A 17554-nucleotide genomic window follows, 5' to 3' on the forward strand; every position below is an offset into this window, starting at 1 on the left:
TTACCCACAATACATCTGACCTCACTACCACCTTGTAAGCATTTTCCAACTTCAAAAGAAAATGTGTCCTTCGGCTCTGCCATAAATTAACCCTGATTCCTGAAAAGTTAGTTATGTATTGATTCAGTAAAGAAGAGTGTACAATGTAATTACCTTCAAAATATTCTCTTACAGATCAAATTGTAATGCCATTACCTGCAGTGTTCCTGTAGGGAAGATGCTACTCCAGTGGGAGTATAAAAACATTTTAACCAAAATCAAAACTGCCTCTCTAAATCCTTCCCAACGTTGTCTTGCCTAAACATCCTGTTTCAACAAAAAGGTCACTGAAGGAAAATATGATGCTCTCAAAAATGACCTAATTCAGCACACATCCTCTTACCATCACAGATTTCTAGAGACTTGAGTTTCATAACAGGATCACACCACTTGTTAAAGTCGTGGTGTAATTTGGTATAAAAAAGGAAAGGAAAAGCATGAAACTATTCATTTTGTTTGACTGATCGTCTCAAGACCTCACAGTAAAAGAAAATCTCTGATGTGTCAGTTTTTTACTGACAACATTCCAATTTAATTGGCAAAATGTAGATTTTTTGCAACTGATCCTGTCCTGCAGACTTGAGTGAGCAGCAACACATACATTTTTATGGCCAGTCTCTGACTACTATATTCATTTGAAAATTGCTTGTTGCAGCCATGAGTGCAGGGTGAGCTGGGGAGGGAGAGGTTTGTCCTGAATCACATTTCTATTCATTTGATACCGGAGTAATATCAGGACATCGCACAACGAGACAGGATCAGAGTGGGCAGAAGAGGAAGAAAGAAGCAGTGCAACACAGCTGTGACAGAAAACTACTGTCCATTGATTGTTTGCAATATATATTTTACTAAAAGGGGAGACATCATCATGTCTTTGAATTTGTCCCAAAGCATTCATAGAAAATTTGAAATCAGTGATGTCAGGATATGATCAGGAGGCTTGATGTTCTCTGGACAACAACAAGACACGTTCTCTTTCCTGCTGAAGCTCTTCCCATTTCTTCTGCAGCTCTGTCTTTTCCTTCTGTACCTCTTCTCTCTGTCTACTCAAGTCTTTGGCTTCCTCTAGCTGTGCTTTCCTCAGTGACTTAATCTGCTGCCTCTCTGCAGCTGCCTCCCTGGCATTCACTGCACGCAGATTCTCGAGCAGCTCCCTCTGATGCTCCAGAGCCCGAGCTTCCTCCTTCTGCACTCTCCTCAGAGCTTCTATCAGCTCCCGCTCTCTCCTTAACACACGCTTTTCTCCTTCAGAAGCTCTTGAAACTTTCATTTTGCCTGTAAAAAGGGAGGGAAAGAGAAGGCTACATGTCTATTCATTAGTCTCACAATCTTGGATATAGTAGAACCACAAAATGAAATAGAAAATGTTTTGAAACTTGATATTCATTTGATTTAAACGTGTATTAGAGTGATCCACTCAACTTACATTAGGTGATTATGGTTGGATCGGATGATGTTTTACCTTCACATTTATTTTTCCAGTTGGATTATAAAGTAAATTCACAAGGCGAAAAATATAACATTACTCCAACTGTATGTTGAAACTCTGACCATGATGATGCATGATTTGATAAAAAAACAGGGTTGGGTATCTAACCTCAATACCTTTTGGTACAAACCTAAATGTGCCCACAGCAGAGTGTTGAAAACTGTCAAGGACTGAAAGCTGGTGTCAAATCTATGGTTCACAATCTTTTTTTCTTAATCTTTGATCAGACAGTTCCTAATTTAAATCTGAATTCTGCTAATTTTGTACTGCCTTTTGGATTATATGTTAGCTAGGTTTGTGTTTAGACAACATTTAATATTTGTCTTCTGATAAATGAAGAAATGTGTTAAAAACAACATATTTATATATTTCACTTATTCAGCAAGATGTCATTGAAAAAGTCAAACAGCAGTGAGCTATAAAACATTACCTGAAAACTGTCTCTGCTTCTCTGGCACCCCAACAGTTTCTGGTGGGGTCGATGTGTCACCTTTAGCATTTGAGCCCTGTGATGAGTGGGGTGGTGGTGGGTGCTGCTTGACTGCTACCAGCTGAGAAAAGACCTCTGGGTGTCTCTTTGACAAGTGGCGATGCAGGTTGCTGGTTCTCCTGCCTTCAGAGCACTCTAAGTTGTTCATGCAAATGCGGCAACGAGCAGCAGCCAAACTGTCCAGGTACTCGTAGTGCCTCCAAACCAAGCTGCGTTTTTTCTGTCTACATTTCACAGAGCGGTCATCACTCGCCTCTTTGTGTGTTGTTTGTTCTGCTAGACTTCCTTGTGCAGCTTCCAGGATGCCATTACTGGCAGAACTATTATCAGCATCATTCACCGTGGTATAGGTGTCAGAGTCCTCCAGAGCCACCTCCACTAAATAAGAGGAAAACTAAAAAGTTATAATTAGGACTGCAACTAACAATGCATTATTGATTAACATGTTAATATGATTTTTTTTTTTTTTATCGATGTGTCACCTTTAACATTTGAGCCCTGTGATGAGTGGGGTGGTGGTGGGTGCTGCTTGACTGCTACCAGCTGAGAAAAGACCTCTGGGTGTCTCTTTGACAAGTGGCGATGCAGGTTGCTGGTGCTCCTGCCTTCAGAGCACTCTAAGTTGTTCATGCAAATGCGGCAACGAGCAGCAGCCAAACTGTCCAGGTACTCGTAGTGCCTCCAAACCAAGCTGCGTTTTTTCTGTCTACATTTCACAGAGTGGTCATCACTCGCCTCTTTGTGTGTTGTTTGTTCTGCTAGACTACCTTGTGCAGCTTCCAGGATGCCATTACTGGCAGAACTATTATCAGCATCATTCACCGTGGTATAGATGTCGGAGTCCTCCAGAGCCACCTCCACTAAATAAGAACACTTAATATTAGAAAGCATTTTACTTGCACAATAAAAAACAACTATTATAGAAAACAGATTTTCAGTCCAAATCGAAAACAATTTCAACTTATCAAAGTTTCAGAGGTAGATGCATAGGTATGAGCGGCACGTCTGTGGATCCGACTCCATCCCAGCTCCGCAGAGCTTCTATTTTTGCCGGACGCCGGAGAGTGGCGCAGTAATTCAGCACAATTCAGATTTTGTGGGACAGGATGTCGAGCACAAAAACAAAATAAAATAAACCATCTGGTTAATGTTCAAAATAAAATACACCGTGCTCACAGCGGATCATATTTCCCTGCACTACACCTTGAAAACACAGCACACAGCTGTTTCCCCTCTACTCCTCAGGATGGAAACTAACTGGTGTTGGTTTTGTGTTTCTATTCTATGTGAATTCTAAGTCATGGCCGCAGCAATTGAGCAACAAATCCGGACCTGGTGGGTATTGAAGGACGGCGGAGCAAGGAGCCGACACGCAGCGGAGCCGATCCGCAGCCGTACCACAGTTGGTGGAAATGAGGGGTTAGGCTACACTCCGCTTTATCGTTGCCTTTATTGCTGAAGTGCATCCAAATGCCGCTGCGTTTTCGAGTTTGGCCCATTTTGTTTTTCCCAAACACATGGTTACCTCTTGTTCTCATTTCTTTCGGTCTACGTTTAGCAAAGGAGAGCGGATGTAGGGCAGGCAGTGAAATTTTGGCAGAACGATAAAAAGAACGACTCTCACCTAGTTGCGCTACGACTAGGTAATCTTTCTATCGTACCAAAAAGAGCCGCTGAAAAGAATCGAATCGTTTGCGTAGGGCATTTGCTACTGTTCACTGGCCGTTGGTAGGCTAGTAGAGGTAGTTTCCGGTATCCACGCAAGGATATCCGCCTCGTCGACAGTTTAACAAAAAACATATAATACTCATATGTGTATCTTACATAGACTGTGAATAGTCTATCTTATAATAACGTTACATCCAAGGGGGGAAAAACGAAACCCCCCAAAAAATGTCTGTGATATATCTAGCTAGCTAGCTAGCTAGCTATGATAACGTTAATCATCACACAGCATTACCTCATTTTTACCACAGAGGTATATTCAGACACAACCACTCATATTCAGTGTTGTATCTGTAAAATTAAGAGATAATGTATTTTCCATTGATTGGTAGTTTCCAAATTATCGTCTTTTACTTAACTGTCTAGCTACAGTTAACGGTTACTATTAGTGGCACTAGCTAACGTTAGCTGTTGTGTTTATTTTAATACACGTTGCCCCACAATGCATTGCTAATGTCATATCCGGCATCTCATGCTGCATTCTTCAGAGCCCGTCTATGGATTATGTATTAGAAATTAGCTTGTTTGAGATGAGCCACGTCTGCGCAGAATCGATCAACGGTGATTGCCGCCCAATGCATGCCGGTTAGATTTGTGTCCGACTTGATCCTGACTTACTCTGACGTCATGCACATGTGGGCAACAATAACCTCACGAGATCAAGGCTGTCAGTACCCGATCCGTTCCAACTGCACAATCCGTTCTGCGCATGCGCAAGATGTTCGCGCATGCGCTGTGGTACGATGATTTATGACACTACCCGATCTGTTCCCTCACTAGCCTCCACCGGGAAGCTAACGTTAGTTTAGCTAATAGCTAATTCGGGCGGACCGCTAGGTGATTATAGCAGTCTGCCGTTAGCCTCCACTGGGAAGCTAACGTTACTTTAGCTAACAGTTCATTTGGCTTTCACCGACTGCAAGACTTATGCTACGTTCATGCCACCTGGGACCGCCCCCGTGATTATGTCGTTTTTCCGACTGCCAGCGTTCACATGGTCGGGATGTGTGTTCTTCTTCTTCTGTTATATTGGCGTTTGGCATAACAACTTGTATGTTATAGTATAGTATAGTATGTATAGGCCTATTTATGAATAGTTTGAAACATGTTATGTCTCTGTATGTTTCTTGGCAGAGGCGTTTGTCCACAATAAACAGTTTATTGTCATTGAAATATGTTCAGTGAACCAAAGTCGCCTCCATCAAACGTCAGTCGTCAACAACGCCTCACCAACTGGGAAACTTGTTTAGCAAAATCCAGCCCGAGTTTCCCACTTCTGATTCCTACAGGAAGTGACGTTAATGCTGACGTTTTCACTCGGAAAAATGTTTTTCCGATGTCCATGAACGCACGGACAGGCGCACGCCAAGACCCGCCCTTCAATAGCGTTCACACACTTCTATTGGCCAGGCGTCCATGCTTACATGTACAGGTCCTATCCCCTGACCAATCCCCTAACCCTAACCTTAACCACTCGAGGTGAAATGCCTAACCCCAACCAATCGAGCTGCTTCGTAGGGCGGGTCTTGGCGTGGCCATAGTGGGATTCGTAATTTTGCTTCCCGGTGGAGGCTAGTGTGGGAACCATGGTGGGAACAGATCGGGTAGTGTCGTAAATCATCGTACCACAGCGCATGCGCAAGATGTTCGCGCATGCAGAACGGATTGTGCATTTGGAACGGATCGGGTACTGACATCGACTCAACATGATGACGTTTTATATAAACTTTTTATTGATTTTGAATTGGAGGGATTTTAACTGCTATTTGTCTGATTTAAAGGCTTATTCTGTACAAACCACATGTGTGGCTGATATGATGTTTAGAAGTCAGAGAGACTAAATCTGATGATCAGATTACGGATCATCTAACTACAGTGTGTTGTTAATTAAAATCAGCAACAGATCACATAAAGAGCATTTTGACAGCTACTCTGTCATAATAAAAACAACTGGAGACTGTGTACAAGGGGATATATGGGTCTGATAACATTTTTATTAAATCGGACCACAGTGTTTCTGTCACTTCCTGTTCAGTCTGAAGGCTGCTGGAAACGGCTGGAAACTGTCCGACCTGAGAGCGGATTTTTGTCCCCGCCCCCGGCTGCTGCTGATGCCTGCTCTCGTCTACTTTACAGCTTTTCAAAGGCGAGGCACAGTCATAGACAGTATGGGCGCAGTTCATCTCGAACGAGCCTTCTAATCTCTGCGTTCAATAAATGACAGGCTTACATATTGGATGGAACATAAAGGATTAATGCAACATTATCAGAGTGGATTCAGGAAAGGTAGAGGTACCATGGATCCCATTGTATACCTAGAAGATACAATAAGGAAGGCTCAGGTGAATAAAGAATCTGTAGTGGCAGTGTTTTTTGATATTGAAAAGGCATATGATATGTTGTGGAAAGATGGTATGCTGATTAAGTTAAGACTATTGGGAATAAAGGGAAGAACGTTCCAGTGGATAAAAGGGTTTTTGTCAGACAGAACAATTCAAGTAAAAATAAATGGGGAACTAAGTAAGAGCTACAGTGTGGAAAATGGTGTCCCACAAGGGAGCATTATCAGTCCACTACTATTTTCAATAATGATTGATGATGTTTTTAAGGATATACAAAATTCAGTTGGGGTAGCATTGTTTGCAGATGATGGAGCAATGTGGAAAAAGGAAAGAAATATAGAATTTGTAGTGGATAAGATGCAACAGGCAGTAAACAAAATCCAAGAATGGGCCGTTCAATGGGGATTTAGGATCTCTACAGACAAAACAAAGACTTTATTCTTTTCTAGGAAGAAAATAAGTATGAATGTGAAAATCAAATTATCTAGAATAGAATTAGAACAAGTGGAATTCTTCAAATATTTAGGTATTTGGTTTGACAAAAAACTGACTTGGACAATACATATTCAAAAAATTATAGATAAATGTAAGAAAGTGTTGAATGTGATGAGATGTTTGCGTGGAGTAGAATCGGCAAGTCGGCCTGCGCTGAAATCCATTTATACAGGACTTATGAGATCGGTTTTTGATTATGGGTGTATAGTGTATGGGTCTGCTGCTAAAACATCATTAAAGAAGTTAGATGTAATTCAAAATCAAGGTTTGAGGTTATGCTGTGGGGCAATTAAGACCACTCCAGTGGCAGCTGTTCAGGTAGAAATGGGGGAGATGCCTCTCCATCTTAGAAGAGATCAGCTGGCTCTTGTGTACTGGGCGAATTTGAGGGGTCATGGTGACAAACATTTGAGTCAGTCAGTTTTATGGCAATGTCAAGAAAGAGAGAATGATCTAATTAAAAGTTTTGGATGGACAACAAGGCAGAAAGTAATCATGATGGGAATTAGTGCACTGGACATAAGCCCTTAGTTGTTCCTCCTTGGCTTTTGTTAGAAGTTCCAGTTGACTTAGGCTTATTGGAGGAAAAGGAAGTCACTGAAGTGGATCATTATATATACGGATGCATCAAAGAAGACCAATACGAAAATGGGAATCGCATATGTTATCCCTCAATTAAACATTGAATCTGCTAAAAGAATTAATGATGATTTAGCTGTATACACAGCAGAACTGTTAGCAATATGGATGGCCTTGCTGTGGGTAGAGAGCAATAGACCTAAGCAAGTTGTGATTGCATCAGACTCCAGCTCAGCTTTGACAAGCCTTAAATTTCTTCATTCTGAGTCTAGACAGGACATAGTGTATGACATGCTGCAGCTAGCTAACAATCTGATTAAGTCCGGTATTAGTACTACATTTATATGGGTACCAGCTCATAGGTGTAGGTAATGAATTAGCAGATAAGTGTGCAAAGAAAGCAGCAAAGCTGCCTGATATAGAGGTGAATATTAAATACAGTAAAGCTGAAGTCAAAAGTATAATTAAAGCTAAAACAAATGCTTAATGGCAGTTTTTGTGGGATAAGGAACAGTCTGGGAGGCACCTGTATAGAATTCAAGGAAAAGTGGGGAAGAACAGGAATGCATACAGATGTAAGCAAGAAGAAGACATTGTGTCCAGAATGAGGCTAGGACATACAGGATTAAATGGAACATTATTTATAATGAAAAAGCATGTTGATGGAATGTGTGAATATTGCAAAAGTCAAGAGACCATAGAGCATGTAATAATGTATTGTCCTAAATATCATCAAGCCAGACAAAGATTGATTTCATAACTTGTTGAAAACCAGATGACATTACATTTACCTGATATACTGCAAAAAGGGTCTGGTGAAATTTGTTTTAATTTTTTGTTTTCTTTTTTGAAGATAACTGGGTTATTTATAAGGATTTAAGAAAGTGTAGGTTGACCTCTTGAACCACACTCCAGCCCAGATGGTGGCGGTAATGCTCCAAAAGCTGGTTGCCAACCGCCATTCAAAATCACAAGAAGAAGAAGAAGAAGCGTACGTCCATGGTTCTGGCAAAGGGTTATATTAGTAGACGGGCTCCGGTTCTGGTATGTTTTGCGCGTCTGAGTTGGAGAAAAAACATGGACGCCACCCGGAAAGCTGTTGTTGCGTTAGCACCGTAGACAGTATGGGTAGCACAGCTGGCCTAGTTAGCAACGCTAGCCACGTTTAGCAACACCCGTTAGAAACAAGTCTTGATGCAATATTGCACTCCCAGCAATACCGATTCCCATACCCACAGGCAGTGATACGGACGCAGTAAGGTACTGCAGTAATACGAGTGATTGAAATCGTCATTTAAACAACCAAAGCAGTCGAAAACAATGAAAACAATTCATACTTACAAGTCACACAGGGCGCAGCCATCTTGGATTCCGTATCGGAATTGTTGCTCGGTGTCCACTGAGTAAACCTGTTTGAGTCGTGACTCACTCTCATCTTTCCACCGTGTCTTTAAATTAACTCATGAGACGCGAGTCTCTAGTATCATTCACAAACCTCTTGCAACATTAGCTACAGCTAGTCCTAGCCATCTTAGCTGCCAAAAGCTATATCTTACAATTTCGTAGGCCTCCACAAGTCAACACAAGCGACTGAGCGAGCAGAGAGACGATCCGCAGACTCAAAGCCGGAAACATTGCAAGCTAGCAGACCATGGGACTCGTGAGTCATCGTGACTCCTTACTACTCATGAGTCATGATGACTCATAGGTCACTGAATCAGTAACATATATCCAAATAATGTAAATGTAGATTTTTTTATACATCTTTTTTGGTCTGCATTTATGGTTGTGCCAGAAAAAAAATCAACTAAAATATATCAAGCACCCTACTAATATGACATTGTGAGAGCTATGTAATCTGATGTAGCTAAACTACAAATCATGGCGATATATTACTAGTCAATAGTTTCCAGCAAACCTGCACTTTGAGAACAGGCACAGTTAAGTTCTTCGATAGACTGTATATAAAGTACATGAGGAATATAGGAGTTCTTCGCATAAAAAAATTCAGTTATTTCGAGCAAGCATATCCTGTAATCCCCACGACTGCAGCATAATGCTCCCATGGAGAAATGATAATTCTTATGGAGATGAGGAGTTATATAAAATGTTGCATCATGCAGTTAACATATTTGAAAATTAATATTCTGTCTGATTATAGGTAGTGGTGGGCAGATCGAGGCTTCGTGAAACAATGAAACAGTTGAAGCAAATGTGCCATATTGTGTCGATGCTTCGAAACAATCCGACACCCGTCTCAACAATGACACCTAGTGGTCACTTGCAGGTGTTGATCTGAAACAACCTTGACAATGAGCCATTTTTTTATTATTGTATTTTTCTAATATGTGAAGCTTGTAACCTGTAGGCTCCTCACTGTGCATAATGTTATTTTGGTCATGACAAAAGAATATTAATAAAAGAAATCAAGCCACAATGTCTCAATTTTCTATAGATTTTTATTCAAAAATATCAATGTTCCAACAGTTTATTATATTTAAATCATAATTATATTTCAAACAATGCATACCTTGCTTAGATGGCCCAGCAGTGTCAGGCCTAGGTACAGGGGGAATGTTACCATCCTCTGCACCCTGCAAAATGGCAGCATGAGTGTTCCTCAAATGGCGCATCATGGATGATGTATTGTTGCAAAATCTCACTTTATTTGGGGTTTCCAAATGGAAATGCTCACCACCATTGTAGATCTGTGAAGCCTCCATTTCTATCTATCTATCTATCTATCTATCTATCTATCTATCTATCTATCTATCTGTGTATGTATCTACCTATCAATATGTTAATGTGTCACTATGTATACTCTGTCTGTCTCTAGCCTATCAGTCAATGTGTACATTTAAATGTAAGCCTACATATAACTAAACAACTCGCACTATGAATGTCACTATATCACCAAAAATCCGCTATCTCAAAATCAAACTCCTCTCACAAAAACCCACGAGGTCAAGATGCGTTGACTTCACTTTTATACTGATGTGCGATTGTGTGTTCCCGACCCTGTCAATCAAACGCTGATTCATGCCACCTGTTGAAACACTTGTGAAACACTCCGATGTTTCATTTAGCCGTAGTCACGTGACATGGGTGTTTTGAATCACGCTTTGAATCAGTGTTTCGAAACATCTGCGCTTCGGGATCTCGACAAAGCTTCGGAACGTCAGTTTCACTTCAGCCATCCCTAATTATAGGCATGCGCGGAGTTTGCGGGGGGGGGGAGCACTGCCCCCCCTGGTAGCTGAAACGGGTAATTGCATTGTTTCAAAAATGAGTGGAATAATTACTTCTGTAACCAGATATTTTATAAATACTTTAAAAACACAAAACAACTAAATGGGGATAAGTAATGCATCTGATTTCATATACTGCTTTAGTAAAAATATTTTTTCAGGGCTCTGCCTCTCACCTGAGACCATTGTCGACGCATATGCAGGACGCAAAAAACAATAATTTGTTGCACTAGTCGGGACATCTTACCGTGCCAACGTTACAATAAAGGTTGCCTAAATGCCATGTATATACATGTGCTGTCAGCTTACTAATTGAATGCGCGTTTTGTGTAGATTTGGACTTTGATACGTTTTATTCCACTTTGTTTAAACTGCGAAGTTCACCTCGTTCACCTGTTTGGAGCTGACTGGTGAATGGGACGCTTGTTTAGGCCTTGCTGGATACACCGTGACTCTGTGAATCTACTGATCGCCGTGGATGACTTGTTTTCATGTCATTGGATTACGGCAAAATACTGATCTTTTTTCTTAACGTGTCTTAACGTTTTATGGTGCGATTGCGCTTGGTTTCTGCGTTTGGAGAGGCATCTCAACAGACTGGAGGTCCAACACTGATTGTTCACCGTTAACCTACATGTTAGTTGAATTTAAGTGTCGGGGCATTCTGCTACCGTCTGTCTATTGTGCTCCAACAGAGCCGTGCCCACGGGCGTCAGTTTGGTTTGAAATGTGCTGGGGACAGAGACTCATTCGGAGGTAGGCCTACATTTCCAGAAGTGATGGGTACAATGACGCATATGTTTTTTTCTCTTTCGCGCAGGTCAGGTTTAATGTACGTAAACAATGACCAATGATTACCAAATTTCTCTCTAATATTACTCCTCATAACCACGGAAAACTGTCAAAAAATAGAACCCAAAGTCCAATAATTATGGACGTTATCTGACATTTAGCGTTTCTGCTTCACATTTTCAGCAGGGCAGCGGAGCAGCGGTTGGTTGACTCCCCACAGTTCTCATGGGCTTTATAAGTCCTAACATGAAAAAGCTTTATGTGGTTTAATTTACCTAAACAACGATCAATCATCACCACATTTCTGGTTAAATTTTTTTGACAGTTTTCAGTGATTATGAGGAGCAATGAGAGAAATTTGGTAATCATTGTTTAGGTACAAGCTTTTTCCTCGCCATAGCCTGTCAAGTTCTTTTGACAGGCGTAAGTGTTCATTTCAAAATATGGCCATGATACATTTGGTGATCGTTGTTGAGGTACATTAAACCACGTTAAGCTTTTTCACGTTAAGCAGAACAGGCAGCGTTGTGAACAGAGAAGCGTACAGCCTGCGTAGCAGCAGAGCGGCTGTCTGTGCCTGCCCTGTCGCTCAAGAATTATATGCGTTATGGACTTCTATTTTTAACTAAATTAAGCTCGAGGTTTTAAATTGTTACAATGTAAATTCAAATCTGCTTAAAAAATAAACCTATGTTTATTTAGCATGTTTGTTTTTGTCCATATGTGATCGTGCTGGTGTTCCCCAGGTCTGAGTTGCTACAATGTTTTTTTTTGTTTTTTTTTTGCCCCCCCTGGCTCGAATGTCAAACTCCGCCTATGATTATAGGTAGTCTCACTTTGCCAGACCCTCCTCCAAAGTGCGCTGAAGGAGGGTCTGGCTACTCCACAGCATTCGGGATGGGAAGAAAACATGCTCTGGTTTAATGGCATTTCTTTAAACCAATCAGAATCGTCATGGGCGGCGCTCCGCTACGCACAGAGCCGCTGCAAAAACGATGTGCTGAGTCAGTGACACAACTAACCTGAGCAGAGATTTTTGATTTACAAAATATTAGAGATTATATTAAATATATAAACATTGTGTAAACAGTATTACTGTAATGAGTAAAGAACTTTATATATAATCAATAAATACTAAACATCTGTGTTCTATGGTTTTAATACAGGTAAAGACTTTGATTTTGTCTTTACATAATAAACTGCAGTCTGACCAAAACACTAAATGAATACAACTGTATTTATTTAGGGAAATATCCTCCAGGCAGATGAACAGTACAGTTTCCCAACTTAAATGCAACACATTGTGCTCAAAAAGCCATATTATCAATTAAAACAACACTAAATCTAAAAGATAAATATTTTAACAGAGACTCACAGGCATGTATGTTTCCTTATTTGGTCTTAGCAAGTTAGAGAGGCACACATTTATACTCTTGCGCATGTCAGATCCAGTGGTTCTACTCAACGAAAAGACCTGTAATGTTTAGGGATGAATGGTGTACAGGGGTGGATCGTGGCTCCACTCTCGGGATTTAAACATTTGTAATAACTTTATATGCATAGATTGCATGAAGCAAAATCTTGTAAAAGCATACATTTACTTCAATGGTTAACACATGTATACAAACCTTTCACAAACTTTTAAACTAAATTTAGTAGTCAAATACCCTAAAACTTCTGACAGTTTAACAATAAAAGGTCATTAATCTGTAATTTCTAGGACAAGCCTGTTTCTGTTAATGTAAAATAATGTGATACTTCACCTAAAATCTATAATTTAAGCATCAAACGCTCATCCTGTGGAAACTTGACAGGTGGCTGTTAAAGGTGGTAGTTTCCTTCTTCAAAGTTAGTTTCCATTGGTGAGTTTTCAGTGGAAAAAAGGTACCAGTGATGTTAGGATATGATCAGGAGGCTTGCTGTTCTCTGGACAATAACAAGTCACGTTCTTCTCTTTCCTGCTGAAGCTCTTCCCATTTCTTCTGCAGCTCTGTCTTTTCCTTCTGTACCTCTTCTCTCTGTCTACTCAAGTCTTTGGCTTCCTCTAGCTGTGCTTTCCTCAGTGACTCAATCTGCTGCCTCTCTGCAGCTGCCTCCCTGGCATTCACTGCACGCAGATTCTCAAGCAGCTCCCTCTGATGCTCCAGAGCCCGAGCTTCCTCCTTCTGCACTCTCCTCAGAGCTTCTATCAGCTCCCGCTCTCTCCTTAACACACGCTTTTCTCCTTCAGAAGTTCTTGAAACGTTCATTTTGCCTGTAAAAAGGGAGGGAAAGAGAAGGCCACATGTCTATTCATTAGTCTCACAATCTTGGATACAGTAGAACCACAAAATGAAAAAGAAAAATCTTTTTTGAAACTTGATATTCATTTGCTTTAAATGTGTATTAGAGTGAAAAATAACATAGTTCACTTACTCAGCAAGATGTCATTGAAAAAGTCAGTATGAATGACATACACAAACAGCAGTGAGCTATAAAACATTACCTGAAAACTGTCTCTGCTTCTCTGGCGCCCCAACAGTTTCTGGTGGGGTCGATGTGTCACCTTTAACATTTGAGCCCTGTGATGAGTGGGGTGGTGGTGGGTGCTGCTTGACTGCTACCAGCTGAGAAAAGACCCCTGGGTGTCTCTTTGACAAGTGGCGATGCAGGTTGCTGGTGCTGCTACCTTTAAAGCACTGTAACTTCTTCATGCAAATGCGGCAACGAGCAGCAGCCAAACTGTCCAGGTACTCGTAGTGCCTCCAAACCAAGCTGCGTTTTTTCTGTCTACATTTCACAGAGCGGTCATCACTCGCCTCTTTGTGTGTTGTTTGTTCTGCTAGACTTCCTTTTACATCTTCCAGGATGCCATTACTGGCAGAACTATTATCAGCATCATTCACCGTGGTATAGGTGTCAGAGTCCTCCAGAGCCACCTCCACTAAATAAGAGGAAAACAAAAAAGTTATAATTAGGACTGCAACTAACAATGCATTATTGATTAACATGTTAATATGATTTTTTTTTTATTGATGTGTCACCGTTAGCATTTGAGCCCTGTGATGAGTGGGGTGGTGGTGGGTGCTGCTTGTCTGCTACCAGCTGAGAAAAGACCCCTGGGTGTCTCTTTGACAAGTGGCGATGCAGGTTGCCGGTGCTGCTGCCTTTATGGCACTGTAACTTCTTCATGCAAATGCGGCAACGAGCAGCAGCCAAACTGTCCAGGTACTCGTAGTGCCTCCAAACCAAGCTGTGTTTATTCCGTCTACGTTTCACAGAGCGGTCATCACTCGCCTCTTCATGTGTTATTTGTTCTGCTAGACTTCCTTGTGCAGCTTCCAGGATGCTATTAATGGCAGAATTAATATCTGCATCATTCACCGTGGTATAGGTGTCAGAGTCCTCCAGAGCCACCTCCACTAAATAAGAGGAAAACAAAGAAAGGTGTTATATATACATACACATATATATGACTGTGTCAATGATCTGCATTGTAAACATTACACAAGGTGACACCACATCTCTCAGCTTTGTCAGCGAATTTACTACTTTGAATTTACCCTCTGTATGCAATGTCTAATGTAAACAGAGTTACTTTGCCTTGAATACAATTCATGTATAATTTAATATTAGAAAGCATTTTATTGGCACAATAAAAATCAACTATAATGACTATAATAGAAAACACATTTTTAGTGCAAATGAGATGGATAATCAATTATCTGAAAACAATTTCAAACATTTTTTTTTTTTTTTTAAAACAGAGTATAACAACTTATCAAAGTTTTAGAGGTAAATGCAAAGGTGTGAGTGACGATGGATGACTTGTACCACTTCGTACCTTACATTAGGTGATTATGGTTGCTGAAATACCAAATTGCTGTCTTAAAATGACAACACAAGTATTTGAGTGGTTGAGTAGATAAGTACTGAAATAGCGTTTGATCGGATGATGTTTTACTTTCATATTTACTTTTGCAGTTGGATTATAAAAGTAAATTTACAAGGCGAAAAATATAACATTACTCCAACTGTATGTTGAAACTCTGACCATGATGATGCATGATTTGATAAAAAACCAGGGTTGGGTATCTAACCTCAATACCTTTTGGTACAAACCTAAATGTGTCCACAGCAGAGTGTTGAAAACTGTCAAGTACTGAAAGCTGGTGTCAAATTTGTAGTTCACAATCTTTTTTTCCTATTCTTTGATCAGAAAGTTCCTAATTTAAATCTGAATTCTGCTAATTTTGTACTGCATTTTGGATTATATGTTAGCTAGGTTTGTGTTTAGACAACATTTAATATTTGTCTTCTGATAAATGACAAAATGTGTTAAAAACAACATATTTATATATTTCACTTATTCAGCAAGATGTCATTGGAAAAGTCAAACAGCAGTGAGCTATAAAACATTACCTGAAAACTGTCTCTGCTTCTCTGGCACCCCAACAGTTTCTGGTGGGGTCGATGTGTCACCTTTAGCATTTGAGCCCTGTGATGAGTGGGGTGGTGGTGGGTGCTGCTTGACTGCTACCAGCTGAGAAAAGACCCCTGGGTGTCTCTTTGACAAGTGGCGATGCAGGTTGCTGGTGCTGCTGCCTTTATGGCACTGTAACTTCTTCATGCAAATGCGGCAACGAGCAGCAGCCAAACTGTCCAGGTACTCGTAGTGCCTCCAAACCAAGCTGCGTTTTTTCTGTCTACATTTCACAGAGCGGTCATCACTCGCCTCTTTGTGTGTTATTGGTTCTGCTAGACTTCCTTTTACATCTTCCAGGATGCCATTAATGGCAGAGTTAATATCAGCATCATTCACCGTGGTATAGGTGTCAGAGTCCTCCAGAGCCACCTCCACTAAATAAGAGGAAAACAAAAGTCATATATGACTACATCAATGATCTGCATTGTAAACATTACACAAGGTGACACCACATCTCTCAACTTTGTCAGTGAATTTACTACTTTGAATTTACCCTCTGTATGCAATGTCTAATGTAAATGAAGTTTTCTTGCCTTGAATAAAATTCATGTAACACTTAATATTAGAAAGCATTTTATTGGCACAATAAAAAACAACTATAATGACTATAATAGAAAAGAGATTTTTAGTGCAAATCTGAAAACAATTTCACACAAGATTTGTTTTAAAGAACAAAGAGTAAAACAAAGTTTCAGAGGTAGATGCATAGGTGTGAGTGACGATGGATGACTTGTACCACTTTGTACCTGATGCAGGGTTATCTTGGTCATCGTTATCAGAACTTCGTTGTCGTCTCACATCCTTGGCCACTTGCGCCCTTGGATGATGTGATTTTAAGTGGCGGTGAAGATTGTTTGTTGACCCGGATTTATATGATAAATTTGATCTGCAAATATTACACTCCGCTTTATCGTTGCCTTTATTGCTGAAGTGCATCCAAATGCCGCTGCGTTTTCGAGTTTGGCCTATTTTGTTTTTCCCAAACACATGGTTACCTCTTGTTCTCATTTCTTTCGGTCTACGTTTAGCAAAGGAGAGCGGATGTAGGGCAGGCAGTGAAATTTGGGCAGAACGATAAAAAGAACGACTCTCACCACGAAGTGTTACGACTCGGTGCTCTTTCTATCGTACCAAAAAGAGCCGCTGAAAAGAATCGTATTGCTACTGTTCACAGCTGTTCACAGCTGTTCGCCGACCATTGGTAGTAGAGGTAGTTTCCGGTATCCGCGCAAGGATATCCGCCTCGTCGACGGTTTAACAAAAAACATATAATACTCATATGTGTATCTTACATAGACTGTGAATAGTCTCTTATAATAAAGTAACATCCAAGAAAAAAAAAACGAAACCCCCCCAAAAATGCTATGATAACATAACATTAATCATCACACAGCATTGTCTCTGTGGTCGAGATTACGTACCGCATATTCATATCATATTCAGCGTTGTATATGTGACTTTACTTACTTTACTTTATTCTTTATTCAGGACACAAAAAACGGTCCATAGTACAATACAAAACATAGCAAAAAACATACAATAAAAATGACTAGCTACAACAGTCAGTTGTAGTTGTTACTGTGAAATTAAGAGATAATGTATTTTCCATTTATTGGTTGTTTCCAAATTATCATCTTTTACTAAACTGTCTAGCTACAGTTACCGGTAATAGTACTATTAGTAGTGGCGTTAGCTAACTAACGTTAGCTGTTGTGTTTACTTTGATACACATTGCCCCACAATGCATTGCTGCCGCCAAACGTCATATCCGGCATCTCATACTAGCTCTCATATGTAGCTACTTCGTCTGTTGCACATTCGGTAAAAGGACAAGGGATTTTTTTTTAAGTTTGTTTAATTTGTTTATAAATGTGGGATCATATGTACCAC

General features: G+C 40.3%; 2 protein-coding genes across 3 annotated transcripts; both read right to left on the reverse strand.

Moving 5' to 3' along the window:
• Window positions 1–866: 866 nt before the first annotated feature.
• Window positions 867–8845, reverse strand: LOC114560081 (zinc finger BED domain-containing protein 4). 2 transcript variants are annotated; one of them, XM_028585238.1, is made up of 4 exons: window positions 8501–8845; window positions 2501–2878; window positions 1959–2396; window positions 867–1314 (listed from the first exon to the last, which is right to left on the reverse strand). In XM_028585238.1, exons 1-4 carry the CDS (start codon window positions 8592–8594, stop codon window positions 971–973), a joined length of 1254 nt encoding a protein of 417 aa, XP_028441039.1. In that variant the 5' UTR covers window positions 8595–8845; the 3' UTR covers window positions 867–970. The 2 variants fall into 2 exon arrangements, with proteins under 2 accessions (XP_028441039.1, XP_028441047.1); XM_028585246.1 differs by lacking the exon at window positions 8501–8845 and adding an exon at window positions 3544–3632.
• A 3497-nt stretch (window positions 8846–12342) lies between these two features.
• LOC114555684 (uncharacterized) lies at window positions 12343–17372 on the reverse strand. Its single transcript, XM_028578270.1, has 5 exons — window positions 16411–17372; window positions 15601–16038; window positions 14223–14600; window positions 13685–14122; window positions 12343–13453 (listed from the first exon to the last, which is right to left on the reverse strand). Exons 1-5 carry the CDS (start codon window positions 16670–16672, stop codon window positions 13107–13109), a joined length of 1863 nt encoding a protein of 620 aa, XP_028434071.1. The 5' UTR covers window positions 16673–17372; the 3' UTR covers window positions 12343–13106.
• Window positions 17373–17554: the final 182 nt, after the last annotated feature.

This window comes from Perca flavescens, chromosome 1 (genome assembly GCF_004354835.1).
Source record: "Perca flavescens isolate YP-PL-M2 chromosome 1, PFLA_1.0, whole genome shotgun sequence".
NCBI lineage: Eukaryota > Metazoa > Chordata > Actinopteri > Perciformes > Percidae > Perca > Perca flavescens.